A 26,345-nucleotide genomic window follows, 5' to 3' on the forward strand; every position below is an offset into this window, starting at 1 on the left:
CAGCTGTCACAAGGACCAAGGCTAGGTGTCCCTGGCATAACTCCACCATGCAAGCAAAGCCACCAACCCTCCCCCTACACTGCCTGCCCCAGCTAGGGCAGTCCACTGAGCTTATCCACCTCAGGCTCTTCAGTGTCTGTGAAACAGGGCTCCTGGCACGTGCTATTTCAGTACTAGCTGCTGAGTAAAACTGGGACCCCATTGCATGAGCCCCTGGCCTTTCCTGGTCGTTGTTGGCAAACAGCACAGCTTCTGTGCCCACTGTCAGTGGGGAGCACACGGCTGGGCACACAACAGGTGGTTTTTTTGCCCAATGACAGGAAAGTTGTCAAGGATTGGGGAAGGGCATGGAGTAGCCTTGAGTTCTAGAGTCCAGAGAGTTGCACCTTCCCAGCGCTAAGAACAGGGACAGGAAGCAGTAGCTTGGAAGCTGACAAAGCTTCCCCTTTCTGCTGTCTACCTAGAAGCTCAGAAGCGGAATGACTCATGGTTTGACACAACCCTGAGAGTTTAAGAATGGCAACTGTTTTACTCTGAATTCTAAGAGACGGACCAATAGTGCTGAGTTGAGGAATCTAAGGCCACAATGAGTCATGTGGGCCATTAAGTATGTCCAGAGAGCACCTAGGCTGAGAAAATGAGATCTGTGATTGATTGGTGTTGTCTGCTGAGGATGTAGCTGTGTAGAGAGGTCTAGATATGCTGTATGCATTTGCTACCTATGGGCCACTGGGCTGTTTATTTCACCCAGCCCACACTTCCTAGATTAAAAAAAAAAAAAAAAAGATATATCTTTCTTGTCATGTTTTATGGTTTGGTTTGTTTGTTTATTTTTGAGACAGGGTCTTATGTAGTCCTGGCTGTCTTAGAACTTGCTATGTAGACTAGGCTGGCTTCTAACTCACAGAGATTCTCCTGCCTCTACCTCCTGAGTCCTGGGATTAAAGGTGTCTCACTATGCCCAGCTTTATGTTTTTTTTTTTTGTTGTTGTTGTTGTTTTGTTTTTTGTTTCTTCGAGACAGGGTTTCTCTATGTAGCTTTGCGCCTTTCCTGGAACTCACTTGGTAGCCCAGGCTGGCCTCGAACTCACAGAGATCCGCCTGGCTCTGCCTCCCGAGTGCTGGGATTAAAGGCGTGCGCCACCACCGCCCGGCTAGCTTTATGTTTTAATACGTCACTTTGTGGGGCAAGAAAGGTTATCAATGGGAAAAGCTGAGTCACCATTACTCAGAAACTCTAGCCTTAGAACATGGTAAGTGCTCACCCCAGGTTTCAGCAAGGGTCCCACACTGCCCTGCTAAACCCTGACTTCAAAAAGAAAGAAAAAGGCTGAAGTCCCCAGGGAACTCAGACTTCCTGAGGCCCTAGGCCTGCTATAGGGTGCCACGGTGGGTGTGATCGTGAGTTTACACAGATGGACTCTGACCACAGACCCTTTTCCGTCCCAGGACCAGGCTCTCCAGCCGAGTCCTGCCCACTCCTTTCTCTTTGGCTCACCCCTGGCTCAGTCTCCCCAGACCCTGCTACTCTAAGTCAGGTCAGCTCAACGCAGGAATCACTTCCTGGTTTGCAAGAATGCAGGTTCCAGACAGGCGGTGGTGGCGCAAGCCTTTAATCCCAGTACTGGGGAGGCAGAGCCAGGCGGATCTCTGTGAGTTCAAGGCCAACTTGGTCTACAGAGCAAGATCCAGGACAGGCACCAAAGCTACACAGAGAAACCTTGTCTCGAAAAACCAAAAAAAAAAAAAAAAAAAAAGGAATGCAGATTCTTTGTCCCCTCCAGCTCTGTAGCTCCCACACTCTTCAACCCTGGAGTCCGCATTGTCCCAAGTGTCTCCACTGGCTGAGAGGATCCCAGACTTGGGTCAGGCCAGGTGCTGGCAGTAACAAGAACCTTTGGTTCCCTGGGTTCCTAAAATGGGGCAGCAGCGCCCTCTGGTGGATCCCGCGGAAGCATCCACCTGCACAGCCCAGAGAGCCCCTCACTAGGAAGCAAGGGTCCCTGTGCTTCCGGGGCCCCACAGGTGAGTGGGAGAAGTGCCCACCGGGCCATCCCTCCCACCTTCCATCTGCTCCTGCATGCGTGTGCTTCCCCATCATGTCATTTGGCTCTGAGTTTGTTCAGGCTATGTATGCTGAGGCTATGAGGGACAGTCCATCCCAAAAGGCCCAGAGTTGCACATCCTACTTGCTTTACTTATTATGAAGTTTCCTTCTGTGAGTCTTAATAGAAGCCCGATGCTCCAGAAAGAGGCCAGGCTGAGCTGTGGCTTCGTGGCTCTCTACAGCCCACTTCCAAACACGTGGTCCCAGGTCTCTGAGGAGGAAGGAGCAGTCTCCCTCCAGTCACTCCCATGTCCCTTCCACCCCATAATTCAGGACAGCGCCTCTTCAAGGCTATATTGTTACAAACCCTCTTTTAATAGTTGATTTCAGAGCTGAGCACATGGAGGCCCCTCCCCCACCCTGCAAGGCACAGCCTCAACCACCCTTAGCCCAGGGGACAGGAACAGCTGCCTAGAAACACCAGGCCAGCTCCTCCTAGTCCACAGAGCTGGGTTGTCCTGTGCCAGACCTGAGGGACCCATGCCCCTAAGCAGTCGCGTCCCTCATCACGAGCGGCTGGCTGCCTGGGGCAGTCCCCCCACCCCCTGCTGAGCTGAGCTGCTGCGGGCTGGGAGGGGAGCTGTCAGGTGTGGGGAAAGACTGCCTATTCTGTCTGTCTCCCACAGAAACATGAAAAACCCACAAAGAAAGTGTCATAATGGGGGAGGGGCGGCACTAACCTTTCTTGTGGCCTGTCCCTGGGCAGCCATAGGTGCTACACCCACCTTCCCTGGTATTTAATACAATATAATATGACTTCAGGGTGGGGACCCAGCCATTCTGTACAGTAACACTGGGAGCCATTTCAAGCTGTTAATAGGTCCCAGACAGTAAGTAAGAGCCACAGAACAACCAGGGCTCCAAACTGGCAGCAGAGAGGCAGGGAGAAGGGTCCAGGCCCAGAAAGTCCCTGATGCGGCCTGTTCAGGATGAGCCAGAGGCCTTAGAGGTGGACGGCGCACAGGCCATAGGGGAAAGAGCCAGAGAGGCCCCATCGGAGGCTGAGGGTGGAGAGACACAGGACAGAGGGGACGTCAGCAGCCTCAGTACTTGGGGACCTTGCTGTAGTCTTCGGAATGAATGTGCCGGCACAGACAGATGGACAGGAGCAACCCCAGCAGCTGCAAAGGACAGACAGAAGTCAGGATGGCCGGCCCCGGTCCCAGAACCCTACCATCCCGCTCAATCCTGGGCTCCAGTCACAACCACCTGACTGCAGGCTGCTGAAGGAGGCCCAGAGAGGGGCAGTGCCCTGTCTGATATCACACAGCTAGACGGGCTAGGGTTAGGGCACCTCTAGACACCCATGGACCACTCACCCCACAGGATATCAGTGCAGACACAATAGGGAAAGGAGTGTGTGAAAGAAAGCCCCGAGGAAGGCTGGGGGAGGGAGGACAGACCTCAATGACAGCGACGCCAACACAGACGCCCAGGAGGATGCCCAGGTTCTCCTGCAGCCACTCCTGCACCTTCTTCATGCACCCCTGTGGGAAGACTCCACGTCAGCCACCATGCACCGCAGCAGGGCAGGGGCCTGCCCAGGGCTCCCTGTCTCCCCATGCTTGTAGATGATGGCAAGAGCAAACAGGGAGGGGACTCAGGAGGGAAGGAGGCCTGAGTGACAGCCCAGGCAGGCCCAATGGCTGTGGAACACCCACCCTCTCAGGGTGGGAGGGCCCGGTCCAGCCCCGCCCCAACACACCTCCTTGTACACAGGCCACTCTTCTGGGAGGTTTTCGCCCTGGGTGCTGTTGCCCTGGGCCTCGCAGAACCCCTTCTTCACAATGCGCCGGTTGTCCTCTTCCCCCGTGACCTCGCAGGAGCAGGGGTAAAGGGTCTCCGTAGAGTTCATGATCTCCGAGTTCTCTGTCCAGTTGTAGAAGCTGACCCAGCCACAGCACTCCACCTGTGCAGAGTCGGGACAGGCTGTGACCCGCCACTCAGCTCTGGGGGAGACTCAGATTGGCCACTTCTGGGCCCCCAGGGGTGGTGTAGAGTATGGGCTGAACTTAGGTCCTGTGTGTCACGAGGGACTTCAAAAGACTTTTGAGAAGCAGCGCTCACTGCTGCTCCTTCTCGCTGGTACTACTAGCACAGCAGAGAGCCCAAAGGAGAAACAATTAGCATATGCATACAGAGTGGAGGAAGTGAATTCAAGTGCGAGGCAAGTCGTGTGGGGTGTGAGGCTTGGCAGGTGGTAAAGGCTGAGCATGGGGGGGGGGTCTGCGGTCAGGGGCCGGGTTCAAATCCCAGTTCTGCCACTTCAAGCTGAGCTGAGGTTTCCACAGATGAAGAAAAGGAACTAAGGTTCCTATGGGTGAGGCAGACAATGTGCACAGATGGGTCCAGCAAGCCCAGGGACAGTCAAGGCCAGGGTTACCTCTCAGTGCTCAGCATCAGCTGCTGAAATTGGGCACTGAGCTTCCTAGTCACCAAAGTGAAAAAGGAAACAGGATCAATTCTGCTGTTTTAAAGCACACAATGCTCTCATCCAGAAGGCAGAAAGTCTTCCTGGGATGGAGGCTCAAGCTGCTACCCATGGGTCCCTCTGGGGACCAAATGGGAGGAAGGAGTAGTATCTATTCTGACACCCTATGGGCCATCTCGTGCATCCAAGCTCAGATCTGCGGCAGCCAGAAGGGGGCGCTCCAAGCATGCACAGGGGAGATGAACTCCAGACTGTCTCCCCAGCTGTCAGGAGTCTGACAGAAAGGCTGGAGGCCCCAGGAGTGGGTGCCACAGTCTCTGTCCCACTAAGCAGACAAAGGCAGGCCTCGCTTACTCTGTGACACCAGGAAGGGACCACCTTTCCAGGCCCAACAAACAAGAGTCAGCACTGTGAGCCCAGGAGCTGTCTCCAAGGCTGTGCTTGGGGGCCAGGAGCACTTGTGTCCCGCCCCCAAGGGCAACACAACCACACACCCTCACTGTGCAGACATCAGACTGCAGATGTGCGCCCCGCGTCACCGCCAGCCCTCCTCACCTGCGCCTGCACGTAGTCCCAAGCCTCCTGCAGGCTCTCCTCACGGCTGCTGCTGGCATTGACCTTGTAGTTCCGAATGATGTCCATCACCATGTTGCCCACCTCCTGCTTCAGCTGTAGAGGGATTTGAGGGTCAGGGTTGGACTTGAACCTGAGCCTCACGGCTGCTCAGGCTGGCACACACCACCACCTCCTCCACCACAGCAATCCCAGGCCACACTCATGGCTCCAGAGCATTTCAACCACCTTCCTGCTAATTCCTAGTGCCCATTTGGTCAGTGTCAACCTTATCTGCCTGTGGTCTATCCCTTAACCATTCATCTTTCCTGTCCATGTGGAAAAGCCTTCTGTGACCTCCCACAACTTTCAGGAGACATGTCAATGTCCTCTCAGTGACTTACAGGGTCCCACAGCATTTGCCCAGGTCTTCCCGGCCCTGGTTTCCTGCCCTTTCCTGCTGTGCTCCACTACAGAAGGCCTCTTGCTGCCTTTATGCTGTTCCCTCTGCCCAGAATGCTGCTCCCTTGTATATGAACATGGCTGGCTCCCCTGTCAAACTTCATCACCTCAGAAAGGTCTTGGAGATGCTCTGCAGGATGCAGGGCTTCCTCTGTCCCTCTGTCACCCTGCCCTGCCCTCCTTGTCCTACAGGGTTAAGTGTGGCACCACAAGCTCATCTCTTTGGGCTTAGGGTCTCTTTCCTCAAAAGAGGGGGGGATGAGCTGGCTCTGGGTGCTGGCTAGAGTCCCCAACAGCTGGAGTGGAGCTAGGTGTATGGATATAGATAATAAATACACTTTTCCCATGGTTGGTCTTCAGAGAGGCTGGGCATAAGACCCATCTCCTAGAGAAAGCCAAAACAAGAGGCTGAGCATGTCCTTCCTATTCCTTGCTGTTGTGGATTGGGCTGCAGTTTCTCCGGAAAGTTCTGAGACTGCAGGGCAGGCAGCTGAGGGACCCCAACCAGAAGCTCGTTTCAGTCTCAGCCACTTGACCAGGCTCTCCTCCCTACTGCCAGCAGCACCACACGAGGCTGAGGTCCGCCTGTCTGTTAGAGGGGTGGGGTGCAGAGCTGCCTGGCCCTTCATGGTTGCCCTCTCTTCCCTAGGACCTCACAGTCCATATCCTGACTAGTGGTCCCCCCCCCCCCCCCCCGCTGGGGAATCCCACGGTAGGTAGTGTGAGGAGGCCCAGGGTGTAAGGCAGAGGAGGGCGTCAGAGGACACAGGCCAGGGTCTCACAGCTTCTCACTAACAGCCAGCTCTGCAGATGGAGACCTTTCGGGTCTCACCTCACTCTGGGGCTAGCTGTGGTGCAAAGGATCTGCAGCTAGCCCCAGAGCGAGATGAGATCGGCAAGGATGGGGACATGGCCTCAAGAACCACCCAGCAGTTCCTGCTGGCTTCCCTGACACAGTGGACAAGCTGGCCGCCATCACCTGCTTGCCAGTGAGGGACCCAGAAAGATCGCTGTGGAGAGGAAGGCCACACACTTGCCCTTCTTCCCGGTATCAGCATTTAGTGTGCTCTTCCCCCAGCCTCCCAAGGGGAGCCTTTAGTGCTGCACCCAGGATGCTCCCCTCCTCCAGCTGGGCCAGCAGCTGGGCTGCTAGCTACTTCCCTCCTCCACCCAGGGAACCAGTGCGATGCTCTCAGCATCCTTCCCTCCTCCACCCAGGGAACCAGTGCGATGCTCTCAGCATCCTTCCCTCCTCCACCCAGGGAACCAGTGCGATGCTCTCAGCATCCTTCCCTCCCAGGAAAGCTCCCAGTATTGTCTCCAAAAGCCTCACGGGCTGGGGCCGGGCCGGGGCCGGGGCCGGGGCTCGGTTAGTACAGAACTTGCCTAGGTCAGCCTGGGGTCAATCTCCAGCATGGCATAAACTGGGCATGGTGGCACACACCTGAATCCCAGCACTCCAGAACTCAGCAGATGGAAGGAGGAGGGTGAGAAGCTGAAGGTCATCTCTGGCTATGTAGTAGCCACTTCGAGACCAGCCTAGACTACACGAGACCCCGACTCAAAAGACAAAGCAACCAACAACAGAAGGAGAAAGCCAAGAAAAAGCATCAGGAATTCTGCAGTGTGCAAATCTCTCCAAGCCACAGTCAACAGGGGCTTGACTTACGGAACACAGTTACTGAGATGTCTCCTGACCCTCCCACCAGGCCTGTGGCCCTGGCCATCCCTGCTGTTCCCTCATCACAGGCCCAGAGAGGTGTGTGAACTCAGCCAGGTCACATGACCATGGGCAGGCACAGAAGTTAGAACACGCACTTGTCTTCTCCCCGAACCCAGGTTCCCAGTCATCCACAAAGCCCCCTCAGCATTCAACCGCATGCCAGAGAAGCCCCTGTGGTTTGTGCTCCCCACAGCTGGGCTGTCTGCCTGCAGGTCTTGGGTCTGACTGGCCTGACCATCTGGGCCTCACTTCTAGTTCCTGGTAAGCAGATAATCCCCAGGCGTCGAAAGCCCACCTCCCAACCACTTCCACATCCTCCCCTTGTAGTAGGCCTCCTTTTGTGGCCACAGGGCTCTGTATTTTCCCAGTACGGTTGCCATGACAGCCAGACTTCCCTATCTCCTCCACAACTGTCACAGATACCACCAGAAGGTGATAGAGGTCCTGGGTAATTTCCACCAGGGTGGGTAATTTCCATGGCGATCACTCAGCATCCTGTAGTCCAGGATGTGGCTGACACAGCTGGGTTTGGAGACTCAGGCTGTCACTTGGTGCTGTACAGACATGTGTGTGGGCTTCTTGTGTCAGCGGAGTGTGTTGAGAGGCTTCCTGGGGGACAAGCCACCTCAGGGGGAGGCTGAGAGCTGTCACAGCTTTGGAGACTCATAGCTGATTAGGAGTCCCTTGCCCTCTTGGTCCGTCCCTGGGATGGTGTCAACCCCACCATCCTCCCCAACTTGTCAAATTGTTCCTCCTAATGAGACTCCAAGCCTCCTGGGTCACACAGCCAGCCTGCGGCAGATTCTGTAATCCAGATCTACACAGCTTCTGTGATCCCAGAGGCCTCCACCTGGACACACACACACACACACGCACACGCACACACACGCACACGCACATGCACACACGCACACACACACAAACCAGCCAAGGCTGTGCTGCTATTTCTCCAGGCAGAGTGCTGCTTCTGAGTCTGAGTGGCGAAGGACCTTCAAGTACAGCACCCAACTCAAGACTCCTTCCCACATCTTCCTGCCCTCTGCTTAAACGCTTCCTGTCATGGAGAGTACAGTACCCTACAAAAGCATGGTTGGGAGTCTCTCAGTGCTAGCAGCTCACCACACTTTGTTAGTACCCCCTGTCTCACCGGCACTGGTCCCCTTAAGTCCTAGCTTTAACTACACAGGACCACTTAAATCCTTTACCAAAGATCACTGGTGCCCTCTGCCCTCCTTCCCATCGTCACTCTCAGGTTCTGTGGGACACTGCAGAGTCTCCTCTAACATGGTGAAGCAGCCCAGCACTGCCCGTAAGGTCTCACTGAAGATGCTGCCTGGTGCTCCTTTGAGGGCCTGCTAGGAATGAGGCCCTTCACTTGGGCCATGAGACAGGATATGTCACCTCTAATGACCACCCGAGTGCAATCCACAGTCTGTAGGAGTGTGTCATGCCCGGCCACCGTAAACTGACAGAGAGCCTGGGTCCCTCCCAGGGCAGAGTCGGACTCCAGGGCTCAGGGCTCACTTGACAGACTCCACCCATGTCTCTGTGACCCTGGGCAACCAACAGCCAGCTGCCTTCTCCCTTCACAGCTGGGAAGCCAAGGCCACCTGTCCTGTGACTGGAACACTCCCTCCCACAAGAGCAGACTGTTCACAGAGAAGGTTTTGTCTCGGCAGACCTGGCCCACCACCTATGCCACGGCTTGAGCCCACTTGTGACCTCAGGCTTCCTGGAGCTGGGAAGGATCCAGCTGGCCTACCACCCTCTCTGGAACAATCTGGCCCCACCCCCCACCCCCCACAGGAACCCTTTCTCCTGCAGTTCTAGCTCCGGGTCCTGCACTCAAACCCAATCTGGGTTCTTAACACCTCTGTACACGTTAATGGGACACGATCGTGTGGCCGTCGTAGGAAAATAGGAAGACCTCATTTCTTCCCCAGCCCTCTCACTCTCTCCTGCCGTAGAGAGGATCAGCAGAATCCCAGGCCTAGATATCTACACAGCTCAGAGGGTGTGCGCAGCTTCACCCAAGCCACACAGCAATCAGCATCAGAGCTTGCCAAGGAGCAGACCCCGCACGCCAGGCCTGGCCCTGCTCCCAACACTGGCTGGGTGAAAACAGAGCAGCCAACATCAAAGTGGCGACTGCACCTTGGGCCCCGGTGACTTCACCCAGAGTCTTGCTCTCTCAGCCTGGCCTATTATAACATTGACTACAGTGGGCGCACTTGTTACCCATGAGCCCTCATCAGGCCCAGCAAAGTCTCCAGTCAGTGATGCCGTGATGTCCACTGGCCAGCCAAGGGCCCTGGGCTGTGCATCCTCTACCTTTACCACTGTCCACACAGCACTGGAAGGAGCCCTAGAAGCGTTCAGATCTTACAGAGGGACTGGGAAGGCTGGGGGTGTGGCTTGGTGGCTAAGTGCTTTCCTGGCACATACAAAGCCCTGGGTCTCATCCGCAGACTGAATAACACAGGTAGGTGTGTGTGTGTGTGTGTGTGTGTGTGTGTGTGTACTCCAAGTATCACAAGTTCAAAGCTATCTTTGGTGACAAAGTAACTCCAAGGCCAGCCTGGAGATATGAAACCCAGTCTTAAAACAGAACAACCAGAAAGGGTTGGTGACACGTCATAGCCCAGAAGGGCCTGAGGCATTAGCACAATTGTACCCACTGACTTCCTCAGAGACACCAGCTATGGGGCACAGGGGCCCTGTGTCCTGCTCTTGGACCACACTGCCCTGAGTGGCTGCAGCTGCTGTCTCGGAGGACATACCTGATAGAGACACCCAAGGGAAAGTGGCCTGAAGCACCATTCCACAGAAGAGGAAGCTGAGGCAGAAAGAGATTGGGGGACTTCCCACCTGGGGTCTCAGAACCAGGCTCTGATGGGCCCTTGAGGAGAGGCCAGCCCATCTTCTAGAAGGCCTCTTCCTCTGCCCTGAGAAACCCTGCCCCACCTCCCCAGCTGTGCCTGTCCGCAGGAATAAACATCACCAAGGGATGTTTAGTCTCCTGCTGTGATTTACAATGTGCCTAGAGCGGAAACTATGCTCCTTCCAACTCAGGGGTGCAGGGGCAGAGCCTCTCCTGCCCAGGGGATCCCCCTTCTATGGAGGAAGGAGTGAGGTGTGGAGCCTGAGGTGGCCAGGTGGCAGAGGAAGAGCTGTGGGGCACACAGCACTGGAAAGAGCCAAGGCCTGACTCCTCAGCCAGTCCTGATCCAGGACTGGAGGCAGCCAGAGGTGGGTTCCTGGACTTCCACCACAGATGGGGGTCGGCAGGCAGAAGGACCCTGGGGAAGTCACTCTGAGGCTGCCGAGTGTGTGACTATGGCCAAAGTCACCTTGCCTCTGTTTCTTGGATGGGAAAGGTTTGTAAATTTAAAACAGGTTATGTGCATGCTTGGACCCTGACACGGGGTGGATGGCCGCCCAGGGGGAGCTGCTGTCATCACCATGAGATGGTGGCTCCACTAGGGGGGAGGAGAGGTGGCTCAGACCCCCTGCAGAGGCCACCAGCTTCCTACCTAATTGCATGGCAATGTACCCTGACTGGGTCCCAGAAAAGTCACACAAGGGACAAATGAGTACCTGACCCTACACCCTGCTGGGTAAGGAGTTTCCCTCCCCTAACCACGGCTTCCTGCCTGACATCCAAGTGAGCCTCTTTTCATCTAGTAACTCCACCATTTCCCCTTTTGCCTTGGCCCCCTGGAGGCTCAGGGCTCAGGTCAGCCCTCAGCTGTCCAGGGTCAGAAACTGCAGCTCTGCTTCTCAGCTCAGGCTCCCTTCTCTCTCATTGTGACTGCAGCTGCCCTATGTCCATGCTGGGAGCCCTATGCCCACACTGGGAGCCCTATGCCCCACTCTGGGAGCCCTATGCCCCACTCTGGGAGCCCTATGCCCATGCTTGGAGCCCTATGCCCACTCTGAGAACCCTATGCCCATGTTGGGAGCCCTATGTCCACTCTGGGAGCCCTATGCCCACGCTGGGAGCCCTATGCCCACGCTGGGAGCCCTATGCCCACTCTGAGAACCCTATGCCCACGCTGGGAGCCCTATGCCCACGCTGGGAGCCCTATGCCCACGCTGGGAGCCCTATGCCCACTCTGGGAACCCTATGCCCACTCTGGGAGCCCTATGCCCAGGTTACTTGGGGAACAGGCTGGGGGTGAATTATAAACCAAAGCAGTCTGAGGTAAGGAACCACTGTGGTGAATATTTTATCAGCATGACCACTGAAACCAGAAAGCCTGAATTCCCATCCTGCCTCTGCTGCTCACTAGCTGTGTGAACATGGATAAGTTGCTTAACTTCTCTATGCTTCAGCTCCCATGTCTGAAAATGAGAATCCTCCCCTCTCTGGTCTGCATGGTTTTAAGAAATGAGCAAACGACAAACTGTGTGTGTAGAGCACAGCACCGGGCTCCTTCTCCATTCTGCAAAACTGAATGCTGAACCAATGTTCTCAGCTCCCAGGAGGGACCTACAACCATGCAAGAAACCCTTGCCCCAGACTGCACAGCAGGAAGAGAGGGAGGCCCCAGGGCTCAGCTGGGCCCCAGCGGGGCCTCTATAGGGAGTCAGAGAACCTGCGCCTCCCTCATTTCACCACTGGCGGGATGGAGGCCTGGGTATGACCCAGCCCCTCACATGGCCTGGCTGGTGACTAGTGACAGCACAGGTGTAACCTGAGACACCACTGAGCTTCGTCTGTGGCCTGTGTGGACCCAGCAACAGAGATGCTGGGGTCCGGGTGACTATGACCAGTGTTTTCCCTCAGTATCCACTTCTCCAGACATGGTGGTACACACATTTAATACCAGCACTCAGGAGGCAGAGGCAGATGGATCTCTGAGTTCTGGGCCAGCCTGGTCTGACAGTGTGACCCTACCTCAATAAAAAGCATTTGTTTCTCCATCTGTCAGCATGGAAGCTTCTAGATGTTGCCAGTACACACAGCAGGTGCCCAGACCTGAGCACTGGGCAGTCATGAGTCCCAACAGCCAGTCTGAAAGCTTTCTCGGGTGGCTTTGCGATCCAGTGCAGGGAGGCCAGCTGAGAAAAGTGATGGCCCTGGCTGGCATTGCCCTCTCTCTTCTTCTGGCCACAGCAGGGCAAATGCTGTGCCTGGTGCTGTGGCAGCCACCTTGTGACCATGAGGTTTCATGCTCCAGGACATCCACCTAATGGGAGGCTGACCAGTCTCTGAGCTTCTAAATGAGACTTTTGGAGAAGTCAGCAGCCAATGTCCTTTGGGCTTAAGTTACAGTAAGTCTGACTTTCCATCCTGAGAGCTAAACATTTCTTTGCTTTCAAAGGACTAATGTCTGCATTAACAGACTCCTCCCCGGCCTCATCCGTGGCAGAGTAGTAGCGTTGGACACAGACTAAAGTGCTTTCCTGACAAAATGCCCTGCCTGTGTCAGCCACTCACCCAGCTCTGCACTGGTGGAGTCCTCAGAGCCTCACAGCGTCAGTCCATGTGTACTGACGTACTGACGCTAAGACGGGTGCAGAGAGGCAAGCGGCTAGTCTACGGCCACACAGCAATCTGAGACTCTGTCACAGGCTCTGGCCCTCCCTCTACTGTTCCACATTCGATCACAGATGCCACCAAGGGGCCTCCTGGGGGCAGAGGCACTGCTGAGGCCAACCCTGGCCCTCCAGTCGGGCAGACAGTTCTGCCTGGCTACTCTCACAGCCTTGGTCACCTAGAGGCAGGCAGTGTCCTTGTGCAGGGGGCTGTCTATGACCTCCTGGGCTGTCTGTGGCAACGGAGTGGCTTCCTGTCTGCCCCACACCCAATTTAGCTGCCTCACGGGAAAGAAGGGCGCTCACCTTGCCAGCATTGAAGTAGAAGAGGACCCCTACAGTCACCTGCGCAATGAGGATCAGCAGAAGGAAGACGAAGTACTGGGGACAAAGAGGTACGGAGTTAGCTATGGGCCAGGGATGTCTGTCCTCCTCCCAGGAAGAACTCCCCACCTGGAGATCTGGGCCCCAGGGCCTCGACTCACCAGCCCCAGCAGGCAGCGGACCTCATTGACAGCACCAATACAGCCCAGGAGCCCCATGAGCATGGTGATGGCGCCCACGCCGATGAAGACATAGGATCCGACCTGCAGTGAGCTGGACGAGGTTTCTGAAAGAGAAAGGCATCCACCCAGTGAGCCATGAGCCACAGGGCAAAGGCAGCCCGAGTCCAGGACTATAGCCTGACTCTCAGGAACCGGGGTGGGGGCAGCCATGTTTCTACCCTCTCCTGGTCCTGGGTACAGCTGCACTCCGCTCTCATCCAGTCTAAGGTTATTTTTCTTCCTTATTGTTCTCTACACCTCACACCTGATTTTCCCTGAACCCAGAGACTCTGAAAGCAGAAGGGTGGAGCCAGGGGTTGTATTTCCTGGGAGGCCCCGCATGGCAGGCCTGGCATTTGAAGGAGCATGTGGGTCAGGAAGCAGACACCACAGAGGTTCTGTTGAGGGCCCTGAAGACCTGCAGATGCCCATGCTGGCCCAGACCATGGTGCTGGGAGAGGCTGGAGGGTGGGAAGATGTTAACTGGGGCAGCAGTCTGGCATGCTTTGTAGGGAGCAGAAGCCAAAGGAGGTGCAGAGGGGAGGGAGGGAGGGAGGGAGGGAGGGAGGGGAGTTCGGCATGTCTGGGAAGGCTGTGCCTATGGGGAAAATGGGGACCCACCAGGGAATGGCACTGGGGAGCTGGGCAGACCTCATAAGGGAAGGTGGGGCCTGTGGTCAGAGGATGGAGGGTAGAAGTAACAAGGGACTCTTTCTGTGTTTTGTTTTGAGGTGGAATCTCTCTATGTAGCCCTGGCTGTCCTGGAACTCACTTGAAGACCAGGCTGGCCTCCAACTCACAGAGATTAGCCTGCCTCTGCTGGGATTAAAGGGGTGCCACCATGCCTAGCACAACAGGGGAATTCTTTTTGTTTGTTTTGTTTTCTATTTGAGCAAGGTCTTGCTACAGCCTAGGCTTAAACTCCTGATAATTCTGCCTCCGAGTGCTGGCATACCACCATGTCTGGCTAGAGGAACCTCTGAGACTCAGATTCATACAGGGCCTTGGGGTCAAACTCTGCTGGAGGGAGAAGGAATCCTTCATGTGGTCCTCTAGGGGTGAGGCACAGCCAGGGCCAACTCAGACCCTCCTGGAGGGGTGACATAGACCTACTTGGTCATTCTCACCGCTTGATCACCAAGGTGCTGGCTGTGGGGTGGGATGGAGTGGGCAATGTCCTTGGAAATAGATGCAGCTGGGTAGCAGAAGGCCCTATGACCTTAGGTAATATTCCAGAACTCAGGAAAACCCAGGCCCGCCCTCTTGCTGCTATGGCCCTGGGGAAGCTTCTTTGCAGCTCTACTCAGAATCTCCAAGGAGCTTGGGAAAGTCCCCTGGCATGAGTGGGAACTCCTGGAGTTGAGCTCCTCACACTGGCCTCACTTTTTGGGGTCACAGAGATGGGGAGAGGCCAGCAGCTCCCAGTCTGGGCTCCAGCAGACGGGCTGGCTGGGACAAGAAGGGTGCCATGCACCAGCTCATGCAGCCCTGAGCAAGGCCCTTGGACCAAAGCCCTTTGTACAAGCCAGCACTGTCGGGGGGGGGGGGGGTAGAATTCACACCCAGGTCTCTCTCGGAGCTTCCCTGAGGCTGAGGAAGGCTACGGCAAAGGGAGCTGGCCCTGTGAGACGCCAAGACCTGCTCTCCCCACTCAGTCTCCATCTGCCTGAATCTGAGCAGCCTGACTTGGCAACTGACAAGTGTCTATCCTAGGGTGGCCCCTGCCCTGTGTGCAGCGGGAGAGTGTGTCTGCCTCAGCCAGCAGGGGACCAGGGCGGGAGAGAGCAGGCCAGACAAACGGAAGGGACTGGGCAGCACCCATTCAGGTGACCAGTCTGCCAGCACGCCACAACGGGTGGCAAACCACTTCCTCCTTCCTCCTCTGGAAAATGAGACTTTGTGCTGTGCCTCAGGGTCATAAGGATTAAACCGCATTACACAACCACTCCAAGCACTCCTAAAGCCTTCACATAGACATGACAGATCCGTTCTGCTGTGCTTGTTGGAGACAGGGTCTCACGTAGCTCAGGCTGGCCTCAAACTTCCTCTGAGCCGAGGACAGTCTTGAGCTTCTGTTGCTCCTGCCTCTAACTCCCAAGTGCGGAGACTGCAGCGGGGTGGTCTCCACGCCCCACTACAGAAATGAGACTCTAAGGTCTCACAGTCTCACGGGGCACACTGCTATCATGGCTGCTGTGTAGGTGAAGTAGTGCAGAGAGGTAAAGTAACCTGCTGAGGACCACACAGCAGATCTGTGATGACTGATACCCTCCCCCTGCCCCCCCCCCACCCCCTCCATCCAGGGGTCCCTCTTAACCATGCCTGCCTGCTTTCTCTTCTGAAGAGCCCACCTTGAGGGTCACGGCAGTCACATGGTGCAAAGGCCAGGGCATGGCTGCCATCCCCACTCCCTTACCGTCTATCTGTGTGCCCTCAGGCAGGTTACCCCCTCCTCCTTGTGCTTAGGATTTTTTCCTCTGTAAAAGGGATGATGGAGGAGAGTGGAGCCCAGTACCAGGGATTCACAGCAAGGGAGTGTCTAGGTAAGGGACAGCTATGTCATATAGCAAATCAGGAGCCCTAGGTCCCATTTTGACACTCCCTTGTAAGTAGGGCCTCTACCAGCCTCAGTTTCCCTAAAGTGCCTGGGTTCCTAGATCAGCGTTTCTTTTCCCTGTATTTTGACTTTGATTTTTGGTGTTTTTGTTTTGTGTTTTTTGAAATAAGTTTCACCCTATAGCCCACGCTGGCCTAGATAGCACAGTAGTCTGCCTGCCCCAGCCTCACAGATCAGTGTTTCTGGGCCCCGGCTGCCTTTGAACCCCTAGAGGCTGTTGTAAACACAGAACAGTAGTAGGTGGGTGTGTGATGGGTGCAACCTGGGCCTGGTATTTACAGAGCTGTGGACAGTCAGAGCCTTTAAGGCTTGATCACACAGGGCAGAATGCAGGCCGGAATGAGGTGGCCTGCAGACTCACCCTGGCACAGTACCTGCTGGGTGTGGGATGGAGCCATCAAGCCAGACCAGGTCTAAGGAGAGCTTGTCCCTGTGGGTGGGCATTGGAGTATGGGGTGGGCACAGAAACCCTGCCCAACCCCAACCCAAACACAGCTCACAGCAGGACCATCCCTGCTTTCTACCTCCTGGGGCAAGGCCCGGCCCTGGGAACCTAGGCAACAGGTGTAGACCCTCCGCTCTATGTCCCAGCCAGGTTCTGTCTCATTTAAGTCAAACAGCTGTCAGACTGGCCAGAGTCCAATCCAGCTGCTTGGGACAGCTGCTGAAAGTGAAGAGGGCCAGAGCCTGCCACTCACTGGGGAATGGCTGGCACAGAGTGATCCTGGCATGCTCCACCCTTCCCCACCCAGAACTGGGACGGGCCAACACAGCCAGTCATGAGGGCCTCCTAAGGGAGGAGGCAGGAGGTTAGGCACTGTGTCCTCGGCCAACCCATGCTGGTCACCTCTACTTCTGAAGAACAGAAGGAGCCTTGCATGGAGGCTCACCCCATCCTGGGCTGCATTCAGGACCAGAGCTCGTGGGGTTGGGTCTTGCAAATCACCACCAGGAGTTGTGTGAACTTCAGTCAGTGTCTTTATGGCTCTGTTCCTTCACTCCTCCGGTGGGAACAGAACAGGGCTATTGGGACTAGGATCCTGTATGCACCTGACTGTCTGCCATTCCTGGCTCTTTCCTACGGCCCTCTGAAGTGGGACGCGACTGCAGCCTACATTTCACTGTGCAGTCAAACACAGGGACAAAGGATGTGAGAGGCTTTTCTGAGGGTGAAGAGAATGAGTTCCTCCACCCCCAGCCCAGTCACCCAGGGATCTGCAGACAATGGTGGCTTTGTCTGTGAGCAGGATTTGTCCTGGACCCTGGCAAGGGCCCCTGTGCAGCAACAGGAGCTGGCCACGTCCCTGAGGGCGGCTGCACACATATGTCCCTCCCCTCAAAGGCAGGCTGTCTGTGGGGCAGGGGGTGTCTTACGCAGGACAGAAATGAAGCTGTTCTTGTCTGCGAGGATCCACACTCCAAAGCCCAGGATCACGGCACCCAGGATCTGCAAACAGAGGGGCAGTCAGTGGAAGCCCAGAACAGGTAGGTCAGAAAGCTACCCCTGAGGCCCAAACAAGGGAGGGAAGGGTAGGAGGATGCATAGGTGTTACCTCCATCCTGAGAAAGGCCAGGGTATGCCCTCTGTCTCTCACACACACACACATACATACATACACACACACACACACACACACACACACACACACACACACACACACACATACACACTGATCCCACTGGTATCTTCCCATATACTGAAGTTTCCAGAAAAAAAAAAAGGCACACCAAGTTCAAGTGCCTCAAATTTAATTAAGGAATAAGAACTGTGGTGGTGGAGAGTTGGAATGTTACAGGTTGAGAGTAAATTACTCTGTTGTCTTTAATCCTCTAAATCGCCATTTGTTCCACATCTTGTGTATGGTCTACCATCCTTGTGACTTTTAGGGAAATCTCTTCGGAACATATAAACACTAACTTCCACCAATCCAAACACTAAGAATGTCATCAGATAGCATCGGAAGCCTACAACAGAGATCCTCCTCCCATGATTTGCTGTAACCCACCTACCAGATGTTTCTACCAATGTATTTGAAAAGTACTCTGAGCTCACTTCATGTCAGCTGGCCCTGCCTGGCTCCCCAGACTGCTAATCAGCACCCTCAAAGTTCTATGTACAGGAGCCCTGAATATCCAACCTGACTGGATGAAAGGTGGGTCAACCTTGGGCACCATGGCCTTCCTGTGAGTCTACCTCAAACAACTTAAAGAAGATGTTTCCAAGTGTAAAGGAAGAAATGGATTTGAGTGAAGTCTGGACATCTGTCCTAGTCAGCACTGTCAACTTGACACAGCCTACAGTCACCTGAAAGGAAAGCGCCACTGGAGGAATTGCCTAGATCAAATTGGCCTGTGGGCACATATGTGGGGCTTGGTCATTAATTGATGCAGGAGAGTTCTGCCCATGGTGGGCAGCACCATTCCCCAGGCAGTGTATAAGAAAGCTAGCTGAGCATGATCCTGTGAGTGAGCCAGGAAGCAGCATTTCTCTGTGGTTTCTGTTTCAGGTTCTTGCCTTGAGTTTGTGCCCCGAATCCCCTCAATGATGGACTGTGACCTAGAAGTGTAAGGTGAAATAACCCTTTCCCCTCCTACACTGCTTTTGGTCATAGTGTTTATCATAAAGCAAACTAGTACCCCATCCTAATACAGCATGCTCCACATAGTGACCACAGCTGCTCGTCTAGATCTAGTTGTGAATATTCTAGAAAACCTCTATATGAATATACATCAAGTCAGAGCTTGTTTTTGTATCATTCAATAAGATAAATAAAAATCCTCAGATTCTTTTTTTTAATGTGCTTTAGTTTATTACTTTCTTTATTCTCTTACTAGAAAAATCTCCTGAGGGGTTGGGAAGATGGTTCAGTGGGTAGGTGAGCTTGCCCTGTGAGGACCTGAGTTCAAATCCCCAACACCCACATAAAAATCTATGCATGCTGTGAATGCTCTGAATGCATGCTGTGAATGCTCTGAATGCATGCTGTAGCCCCTGTATGGGGAGCAGTGATAGGCAGATCATGCTAGCCAGGCAGCACAGCAGAAACTAAGCTTTTATTCAGTAAGGGATCCTCTCTCCCCAGCCACATGTGACCACAGCTGGCTGACCTTCCCTTTCCTTTTGCCCTGGTCCTTTATGGTTAGTACCTAGCACTCTACCAACCAAGCAGCAACCCCAGCCTCACCCCTATACTCTAAATCACCTCTAGATGGCCTGTAATACTTGACACTCCTGGGAAATGCTATACACACAGTGGCCATATTGCAATGTCTAGGGAATAGTGAGCAGGAGTGGTCTGCACGTGCTCAGTAAGGAGACAGCATTTTGAAGATATTCTTGAACTGTCATGGGCGTAAGTCACAAATTCAGCATCTGTGGCCCTGTGCTAGAGGAGTGATGGGAAGAAATGCATAAACACTCTCTCTGCCTCCCTCTCCTGCCTGGGGAGATGAGCACCTAGGCCGATGCACAGGCCTTTGACACCTGCCAAGCCGGCTCTCTGGCCTCTGGTTCATGAGTCAGCCTAGAGAAGCACAGAGGAGAGACCCAGGCCAAGCTATCCAGCCTTCTCTCATTTTCTACGAGCTCATGGACCTTTTTCACTATCTCTCCCAAACTGTATAGAAGGCAGAAAAGAGAAAAAATACCTATGCCCTTTATCCCAGATACTGAAAACCTCACCAAGCATGAACCCTGACGCCCTTTTCTGGTTTCCCAGGCCTGAGATAGAGCAGTACCATGCGGGCCGTATCCTATCGTCCCTCTCTCATCTGGGCCTTGGCCCAGGAGCCTGGTGTCCATAAGACCAACTGCTCTGTCTGCCTGTGCACTTGTTCCCTAGGAGCCAGCTGGGAGGGATCCACCTGCCAGGCTGGGAAGAGCAGCACCCACACTCTTTGTGCCCAGCACAGGTGGGGTCTGGGACAATGCCCTCATTGCAGGCCCTGAGGCCTAGAGGGAGGGATCAGCTGGCCTACTGGAACCTATAGTGGAACATGCCAGGACAGCCCACCTGTGTGTGCATACATGTATGAATGTGTACCAGGGACATTCCTGTAAGTACCATGTACTGGGATAAAGTTTTGAAGGGGAATTTAGAATGATTCTTTGTGAATATTCCAAAGTTTCCATAATCTTTGCACTTATAACATGAAATTTCCCCCTATAAGTAAATCATTTATACTTCAGAAAAACTCCAACACAAGCAGGCAGGGGCTTATCCTTTGCCTCTCAAAGGTAGGACTCTAGACATTATAAAACATAAAACCCAGCTGTGGCAAGTACCTGCTGTATATGATCTGTGTCCTACAACTATTTAGGGTAAACCAGTATGGAGAAGCCACAGCCCCAGTAGCACTCTGGGGCCATGGAAGCCCCTTCAGGCTGCTCACACTCCCATCACACACAAGCATACACACACACAAGCACACACTCATGTGCATCCACTCACGCACACATGTGCACATCATGGGTCTGGCAGCACCAAGGCAGGACTGTCGGTTCCAGGCCAGAGGGGAAGCCCAGGGCCCCAGGAAAACCAGCTCCAGATGTGCTACGGAACACACATTTGAGCGGGCCTGTGGTGGGGGATGAAGTGGGTCTATGGGGGTGGGGTGGGGAAAGGATGTCCCCTGTGGCCTCTGGGAGTTCAAGATGGGGTGTTGGGAGCCTGCTCAGCTGGAGCTGTAATGGGCATCAGGCGAGGGGTGGGGAAGGAGAGCAACCAGCCAGAGATACTGGGGGGCTTTCTTCTGCCACTCTGCTTAGAGGGAGAGGATGTGTCCACCCTCAGTCAGGCAGAGGTCACTCCATTTCACCATCACCGATTCTCTTAGGGACAGTGTCCTGGGACCCACAAGCCACATCCCACCTAATACCTGACCAGAGTCCAGGGCTTGAGAGGGCTGGATACCCTGGGAGTCACATACTTACAAAGAACAGCAAGTTGAAGAGGAAGAGGAAGTACTTGGTGACTTTGATGCAGGCTGCCCCCATCCTGCAGCTTCTGGAGCTCCCTGGAGAGAGAGAAAAGGGGAGCAGGTGATGGAGGCAGACTAGAGCGCGGTGGTGGGACAGCAGGGCAGAGAGCCAGCGCCATCATCCCCAGACACAGTCATCTCAGCCCACTCACAAAGGAGCAGCTAGCACTGTGCCTGCTTTACATGATGCTGGGGCTCAGAGAGGTTGGATGCCTAGCCCAAAGTCACACAGCTAAAAAGTGTGAGTCTCTGGTCCAGAGAGATGTTACTACGCAGGGCAGAGAGGGCTTCACCTCTATACACCAGGCTCTAGGACTCACCTTGGGAGACACTAGCAGAAGTTACAATGCCAAGAAATTAACAAGTGACTGACAGACCAGAATGAGACCTAGGGCTAGCTCCCCAGCTTGGTGTGCCTTTCTACGACCAAGGCTGGGGATTCCCGGATGCTGAGGCTGGAAGCTGGAAGGGTCTTGGCTTCTCAACAAAGGGAATAAATATATGTCACAAAATATCCAACAAACGCAGAGAAACACAAATGTCAGCCACAGATTCTTACTCTCACAGCCCCATAGCAACTAACACCATCTCAAACAGCTACTTCTTGTGTGTGCTTTGAAGCAAAACTGTGTTGTGCCAGGGAGAGGGTTTAGCATAATCTCTACAAAACATTTGCCCAAAACACAAAACCACACAATCTTACATGTCTCCTAGGAATCTACTATTGATCAGTACTTATTCATATTTGGGGGTTATACATTCTTTCTGAAAATTCACGTGTAGGTAGCATTTTCAGAATCTGGTAGTGGGGGTTGGCTACAAGCCAGGCCCCAGGAAAATCATTCAAAAATTCCCATGCTGCTGCATTGAAACCCCTAGTCCATGGAGAACATGGTCGGTAATCTACCCTGGGATGCTCAGGTTGTTTCCTAGTGTTCACGACAGTCACCCTGAATAACACAAGCTGCACTTCTGAAGTGACAGAAGCCAGCATGAGGCACCATGCCTCTCCACAGCAAAACCCCCAACTCCCTGGGAACTAGAGGATTCAGGAGAGGCAGGAAGTTGGCTTCCCTCTCCTCCCCAAGGCCAGGCAGGTCCTATGGGATGCTGGGAGCCATCAACAAGCAGCTGGGCGTGGACAGCTGGGCTGGAACAGCTGCATGGGTAGGGCCAGGCTAGGGTATGGGGCAGCACAGACCTGACTGTTCCTGCAGTCCTGGGGAGGGGAACCCAGGGCAAAAGGGAGCAGAGGCTGTTCATACCCAGCCTCCTCTGAATCTACACATCCATCCACACACGGGTCCCCACTCTTTTCTGAACACATTCACACTCTATCCTCCTTGCTGAGTAGAGCCCCACTTCTACCCTGTACACTTCCAGAGACTGGAGATGGGGCTGGGCTAAGGGAGAGGCATGTGGCCTCCCATGAGGACCCCTTCAGCCTGTGACAGCTCTGTTAAGGGAAGGTTCAGATGCCCTTTTGAAAGGGTGGCCTTAGAAACTGCTTGAAGCAACGCCATCCGGGGAAAGGAAAGACTGCCCAAGGGTGGTGATCTCCCTATCCCGGGTGGTGTGCAAGTAGTGGGAATTAATGCTCACAGGGACTCAAGGACTACATGGGGAGATGAGAGGAAACGGCCGTTTCAGTCTACCAAGATGTCAGGCCTAGGTGTGAGAACTGCAGAGCGGCAGGGACCTTCTATTTGGAGGCACTTCCGGTCTCAGCAGTTCCAAACACTGTCTCCCTCAGAGGGAAAACAAACCTTGCCTGCATCAGAGAGCTGGAGATAGAGATGTCACAGCCCAGGCCTGGCCCAGGGAAGGTCTGCCTGGACACCACAGGGGCAGATATTGTCCCCCGCCCCCCGCGGCCTCCCAGGACAGCCTAGAACCCCCACAGACTACCATAAACTCCAGGATAAATAGTCCAAGAGGAAAGCTATGTCCGGGAACGAGGAGCTGTTCTCGCCTATCAGGTGACTGCTTTGCTCAGGCCTGTCTATGTTTCCTTCCCAGCACATTCCTCAGAACAGCTGGGCCCAGGCAGGCCAGAGACAGTCCTCCCTCCACAGGAAAAATTTAATCTAATTGTCCAGGAAGCTGAGTATCAGGAGCTGGTGCCCATTTGTCTGCTTAGAAAGGGGTTGCGGCCCTCCCGGCAGGGACCCCTGAGGCAGGCCTGCAGTGCGATTTCAGAGTCTAGAGTGTCTTCTGTACTGTTTGGCCCCCACACTCTGTAGGTAGCTGGGGTCTGCAGAACAGGCTTCCAGGGAGTGAGAGTGATATCTAAACAATGGGTCCTGCTAAGGGACAAGGAGTGGCCTCACCTGCTATGGACAATCACCCTCACTTCCCATCCCCTTTAATCCTCCCAACAAGCCCTGGGGGACCTGGGTCAGGCAGGCTCTGACTGGCCCAATCAATGCCGAGTACTGGGTGCCCAAGTCGAGCCCCTCCCACTCTAACGTGCTCCCTCTGGGAGGAACCCACTAAAACATCAGTTCTTGCACTCACAGTGATCCACCTGCTTCTACCTCTGGGAATTGAAGGTGTGAGTCTATATAGCTAGCCAAGCTAGCCAGGACTACATTCTTCCACAAAACAACCAAAATAAAAACAAAAACACTACAGAACAATACCAACAACAAAAGCCGCAGTTTATCTGTAACAGCCTCCAAGCAAAGACTGGAACCTGTGGGCAGACAGGGCAGGTGGGCTCTCGCCAGTGACCACCATGACTGTGGCCCACCTGCCTGAGAACCGCCCTCCTAGCCCCTCACTGAACCACACCATCACAGTAAGACCTGCCGGGCCCAGGCGGAGCTGGGACAAAACCACCGGCAATTTTGAGCTCCATGCAGAAGCTGTGGGGCACGGACAGCCTCCTCCCTTGCCAAACATTCAACCCTTCCTCATAAACCCAGACGAGATGGCCTCTACCTTCAGGCACCTGCAGCCACCACCCACCACCTGGGGCATATTTGCTGGGCCTGTTTCAATGACAGAGTCTGGCTCTGCCTCTGCTTCAGAGCTGGTCCAGGTCTGACTGCTACCCTACCAGAGATAAATGATCACCCAGATGGTGACAGGTGGTGAGGACAGAGAGCTGCTGCTCAAAGGCGCTCTGGTTGGGAGGCCAGGAGGAAGCCTCAGCCTTGGACACAGTGGACCACACCCCAGGCTGGTATTCCCCTAGTATCCCAGGCCTCTGACACTTGGGCTGGCCTCTGGGTTACTCATCAGATCCTACCACACATTGGCCTAAGTCCTTTCGCTCCCTGAAAATAAACTGAGACTCAAAGAGGTGAAGGACCATGGCCAAGGTCTCCAATAGCTGACAGGCGAGGGCAGAGCCACTTTGAAGGCAGTGGATTCCTATCCTGAAACAACAGCCAAGGCAGGGACTTGGGAACCACCTTAGGAAGTGTAGAAGCTGAGAAGCAGCTTTGGAGAGGGTGTTGGGTGGCCCAGCATAGCTGTCACAGGTCCAGGCCACAGGTCTTTGTGCCTAGAGGCAACCGGCAGGCAGTAGAGAGCAAGATCATTCTCCTTGCTGAGCACAAAACAGATTAGAGTCTCCCTAAGGACAGACAGGCAGTTCAGTGCCGGCTGGAGACATGCCCAGGTTGCCCCATGATGGGCAGTGGTACCAGCTTCAGAGAACCCACAAATCACCATCATACCTGAAAAGGACCCTAAAGTCATATTATGGGGGCATAGGGTTCTATCTGGGCATGCCTTGCCATCTGAAGGGACAAGCTATAGTTCTTGCCCAGCTGATAGAAATAAGCGCTGGGGGCGGGCAGGGCCTGGCCAGCCCTTGCCTATTCCCCTAATAGCTGGGCTCTAAGAACAGACTGAAGCCAGGCAGGTGGTGGTGGTGGCAGCGGCGGCGGCGGCGGCGGCGCATGCCTTTAATCCCAGCACTCGGGAGGCAGAGGCAGGCGGATCTCTGTGAGTTCAAGGCCAGCCTGGTCTACAGAGCGAGTTCCAGGAAAGGCGCAAAGCTATACAGAGAAACCTTGTCTCAAAACAAAACAAAACAAAAAACCAGACTGAATATTTTAAAATAGTTAAACAAACAAACAAACAAACACTGGGGATGCAGCTCAGGTAGTAGAGTGCTTGCTCACAACGTTAGCAACTGACGTAACAAGTCTGAAAGCATCCTGAGCTACAGGAGACCATCTCAACACAGCAAAAAGAAAACCAAACCAAACAAACACAAACAAACAAACAGACAATTTGCAGTGCACAAAAATGACATGCAATTTAAATTTCTGTGTCCATAATTAAAGCTGTTTTGGCAGGCAGCCACACCCACCAGCCCATGACATTTAATCCCTGGCCCAGCCTTGCCAAGAGATCAAACGATATTCACACAAGGGTCTGTACCCACACAGGGTCTGTAGGAGGTAGCACGGGTCATGACTGGCCTTAGCTGAGATCTGAGATGGAAGGGAGTAACAGGTTGGAACCAGGGGCTGACGGCTCCTGGGAGAGGACAGACACACAGTCCCTGGATGAAAGTTCAGATCCTGGCTCTGCTAGCAGAGTCACAGGGAAGAGTTGACTGGGGCTAGGCTTGCAACGACTGTCCTCTATACTGTGGCTCCTCTCTGTGAAGAGGGCTCCCCTCTGTGCAGTGGGCTGCTCTCTGTGCAGTAGGCTCCTCTCTGTGCAGTGGGCTCCCCTCTGTGCAGTGGGCTGCTCTCTGTGCAGTGGGCTCCTCTCTGTGCAGCGGGCTCCCCTCTGTGCAGTGGGCTGCTCTCTGTGCAGTGGGCTGCTCTCTGTGCAGTGGGCTGCTTTCTGTGCAGTGGGCTCCCCTCTGTGCAGTGGGCTGCTCTCTGTGCAGTGGGCTCCTCTCTGTGCAGCGGGCTTCCCTCTGTGCAGTGGGTTGCTCTCTGTGCAGTGGGCTGCTCTCTGTGCAGTGGGCTGCTTTCTGTGCAGTGGGCTCCCCTCTGTGCAGTGGGCTGCTCTCTGTGCAGTGGGATCCCCTCTGTGCAGTGGGCTGCTCTCTGTGCAATGGGATCCCCTCTGTGCAGCGGGCTCCCCTCTGTGCAGTGGGCTGCTTTCTGTGCAGTGGGCTCCTCTCTGTGCAGTGGGCTCCCCTCTGTGCAGTGGGCTGCTCTCTGTGCAGTGGGCTGCTTTCTGTGCAGTGGGCTGCCCTCTGTGCAGTGGGCTCCCCTCTGTGCAGCGGGCTGCTCTCTGTGCAGTGGGCTGCTTTCTGTGCAGTGGGCTGCCCTCTGTGCAGCAGGCTCCTCTCTGTGCAGTGGGCTCCCCTCTGTGCAGTGGGCTCCCCTCTGTGCAGCGGGCTGCTCTCTGTGCAGTGGGCTCCCCTCTGTGCAGTGGGCTCCCCTCTGTGCAGTGTGCTGCTTTCTGTG

General features: G+C 54.6%; 1 protein-coding gene across 1 annotated transcript in view; it reads right to left on the reverse strand.

Annotated features, from left to right (window-relative positions):
* Window positions 1-2,401: 2,401 nt before the first annotated feature.
* Window positions 2,402-26,345, reverse strand: part of Cd82 (CD82 molecule) — a 46,721-nt gene continuing 22,777 nt past the window's right edge. Inside the window, exons 3-10 of the mRNA XM_052724725.1 lie at window positions 20,912-20,994; window positions 17,353-17,425; window positions 13,302-13,426; window positions 13,123-13,197; window positions 5,094-5,207; window positions 3,813-4,016; window positions 3,511-3,594; window positions 2,402-3,228 (exon numbers count right to left, since the gene is read on the reverse strand). Coding sequence (XP_052580685.1) covers window positions 3,151-3,228; window positions 3,511-3,594; window positions 3,813-4,016; window positions 5,094-5,207; window positions 13,123-13,197; window positions 13,302-13,426; window positions 17,353-17,425; window positions 20,912-20,974 — 816 coding nt within the window. The 5' untranslated portion in view covers window positions 20,975-20,994 and the 3' untranslated portion in view covers window positions 2,402-3,150. The remainder of the gene's footprint in view (window positions 3,229-3,510; window positions 3,595-3,812; window positions 4,017-5,093; window positions 5,208-13,122; window positions 13,198-13,301; window positions 13,427-17,352; window positions 17,426-20,911; window positions 20,995-26,345) is intronic.

The sequence above is a fragment of the Peromyscus californicus genome, unplaced genomic scaffold (assembly GCF_007827085.1).
Source record: "Peromyscus californicus insignis strain IS unplaced genomic scaffold, ASM782708v3 Scaffold_7__1_contigs__length_154581171, whole genome shotgun sequence".
Taxonomy (NCBI): Eukaryota; Metazoa; Chordata; class Mammalia; order Rodentia; family Cricetidae; genus Peromyscus; species Peromyscus californicus.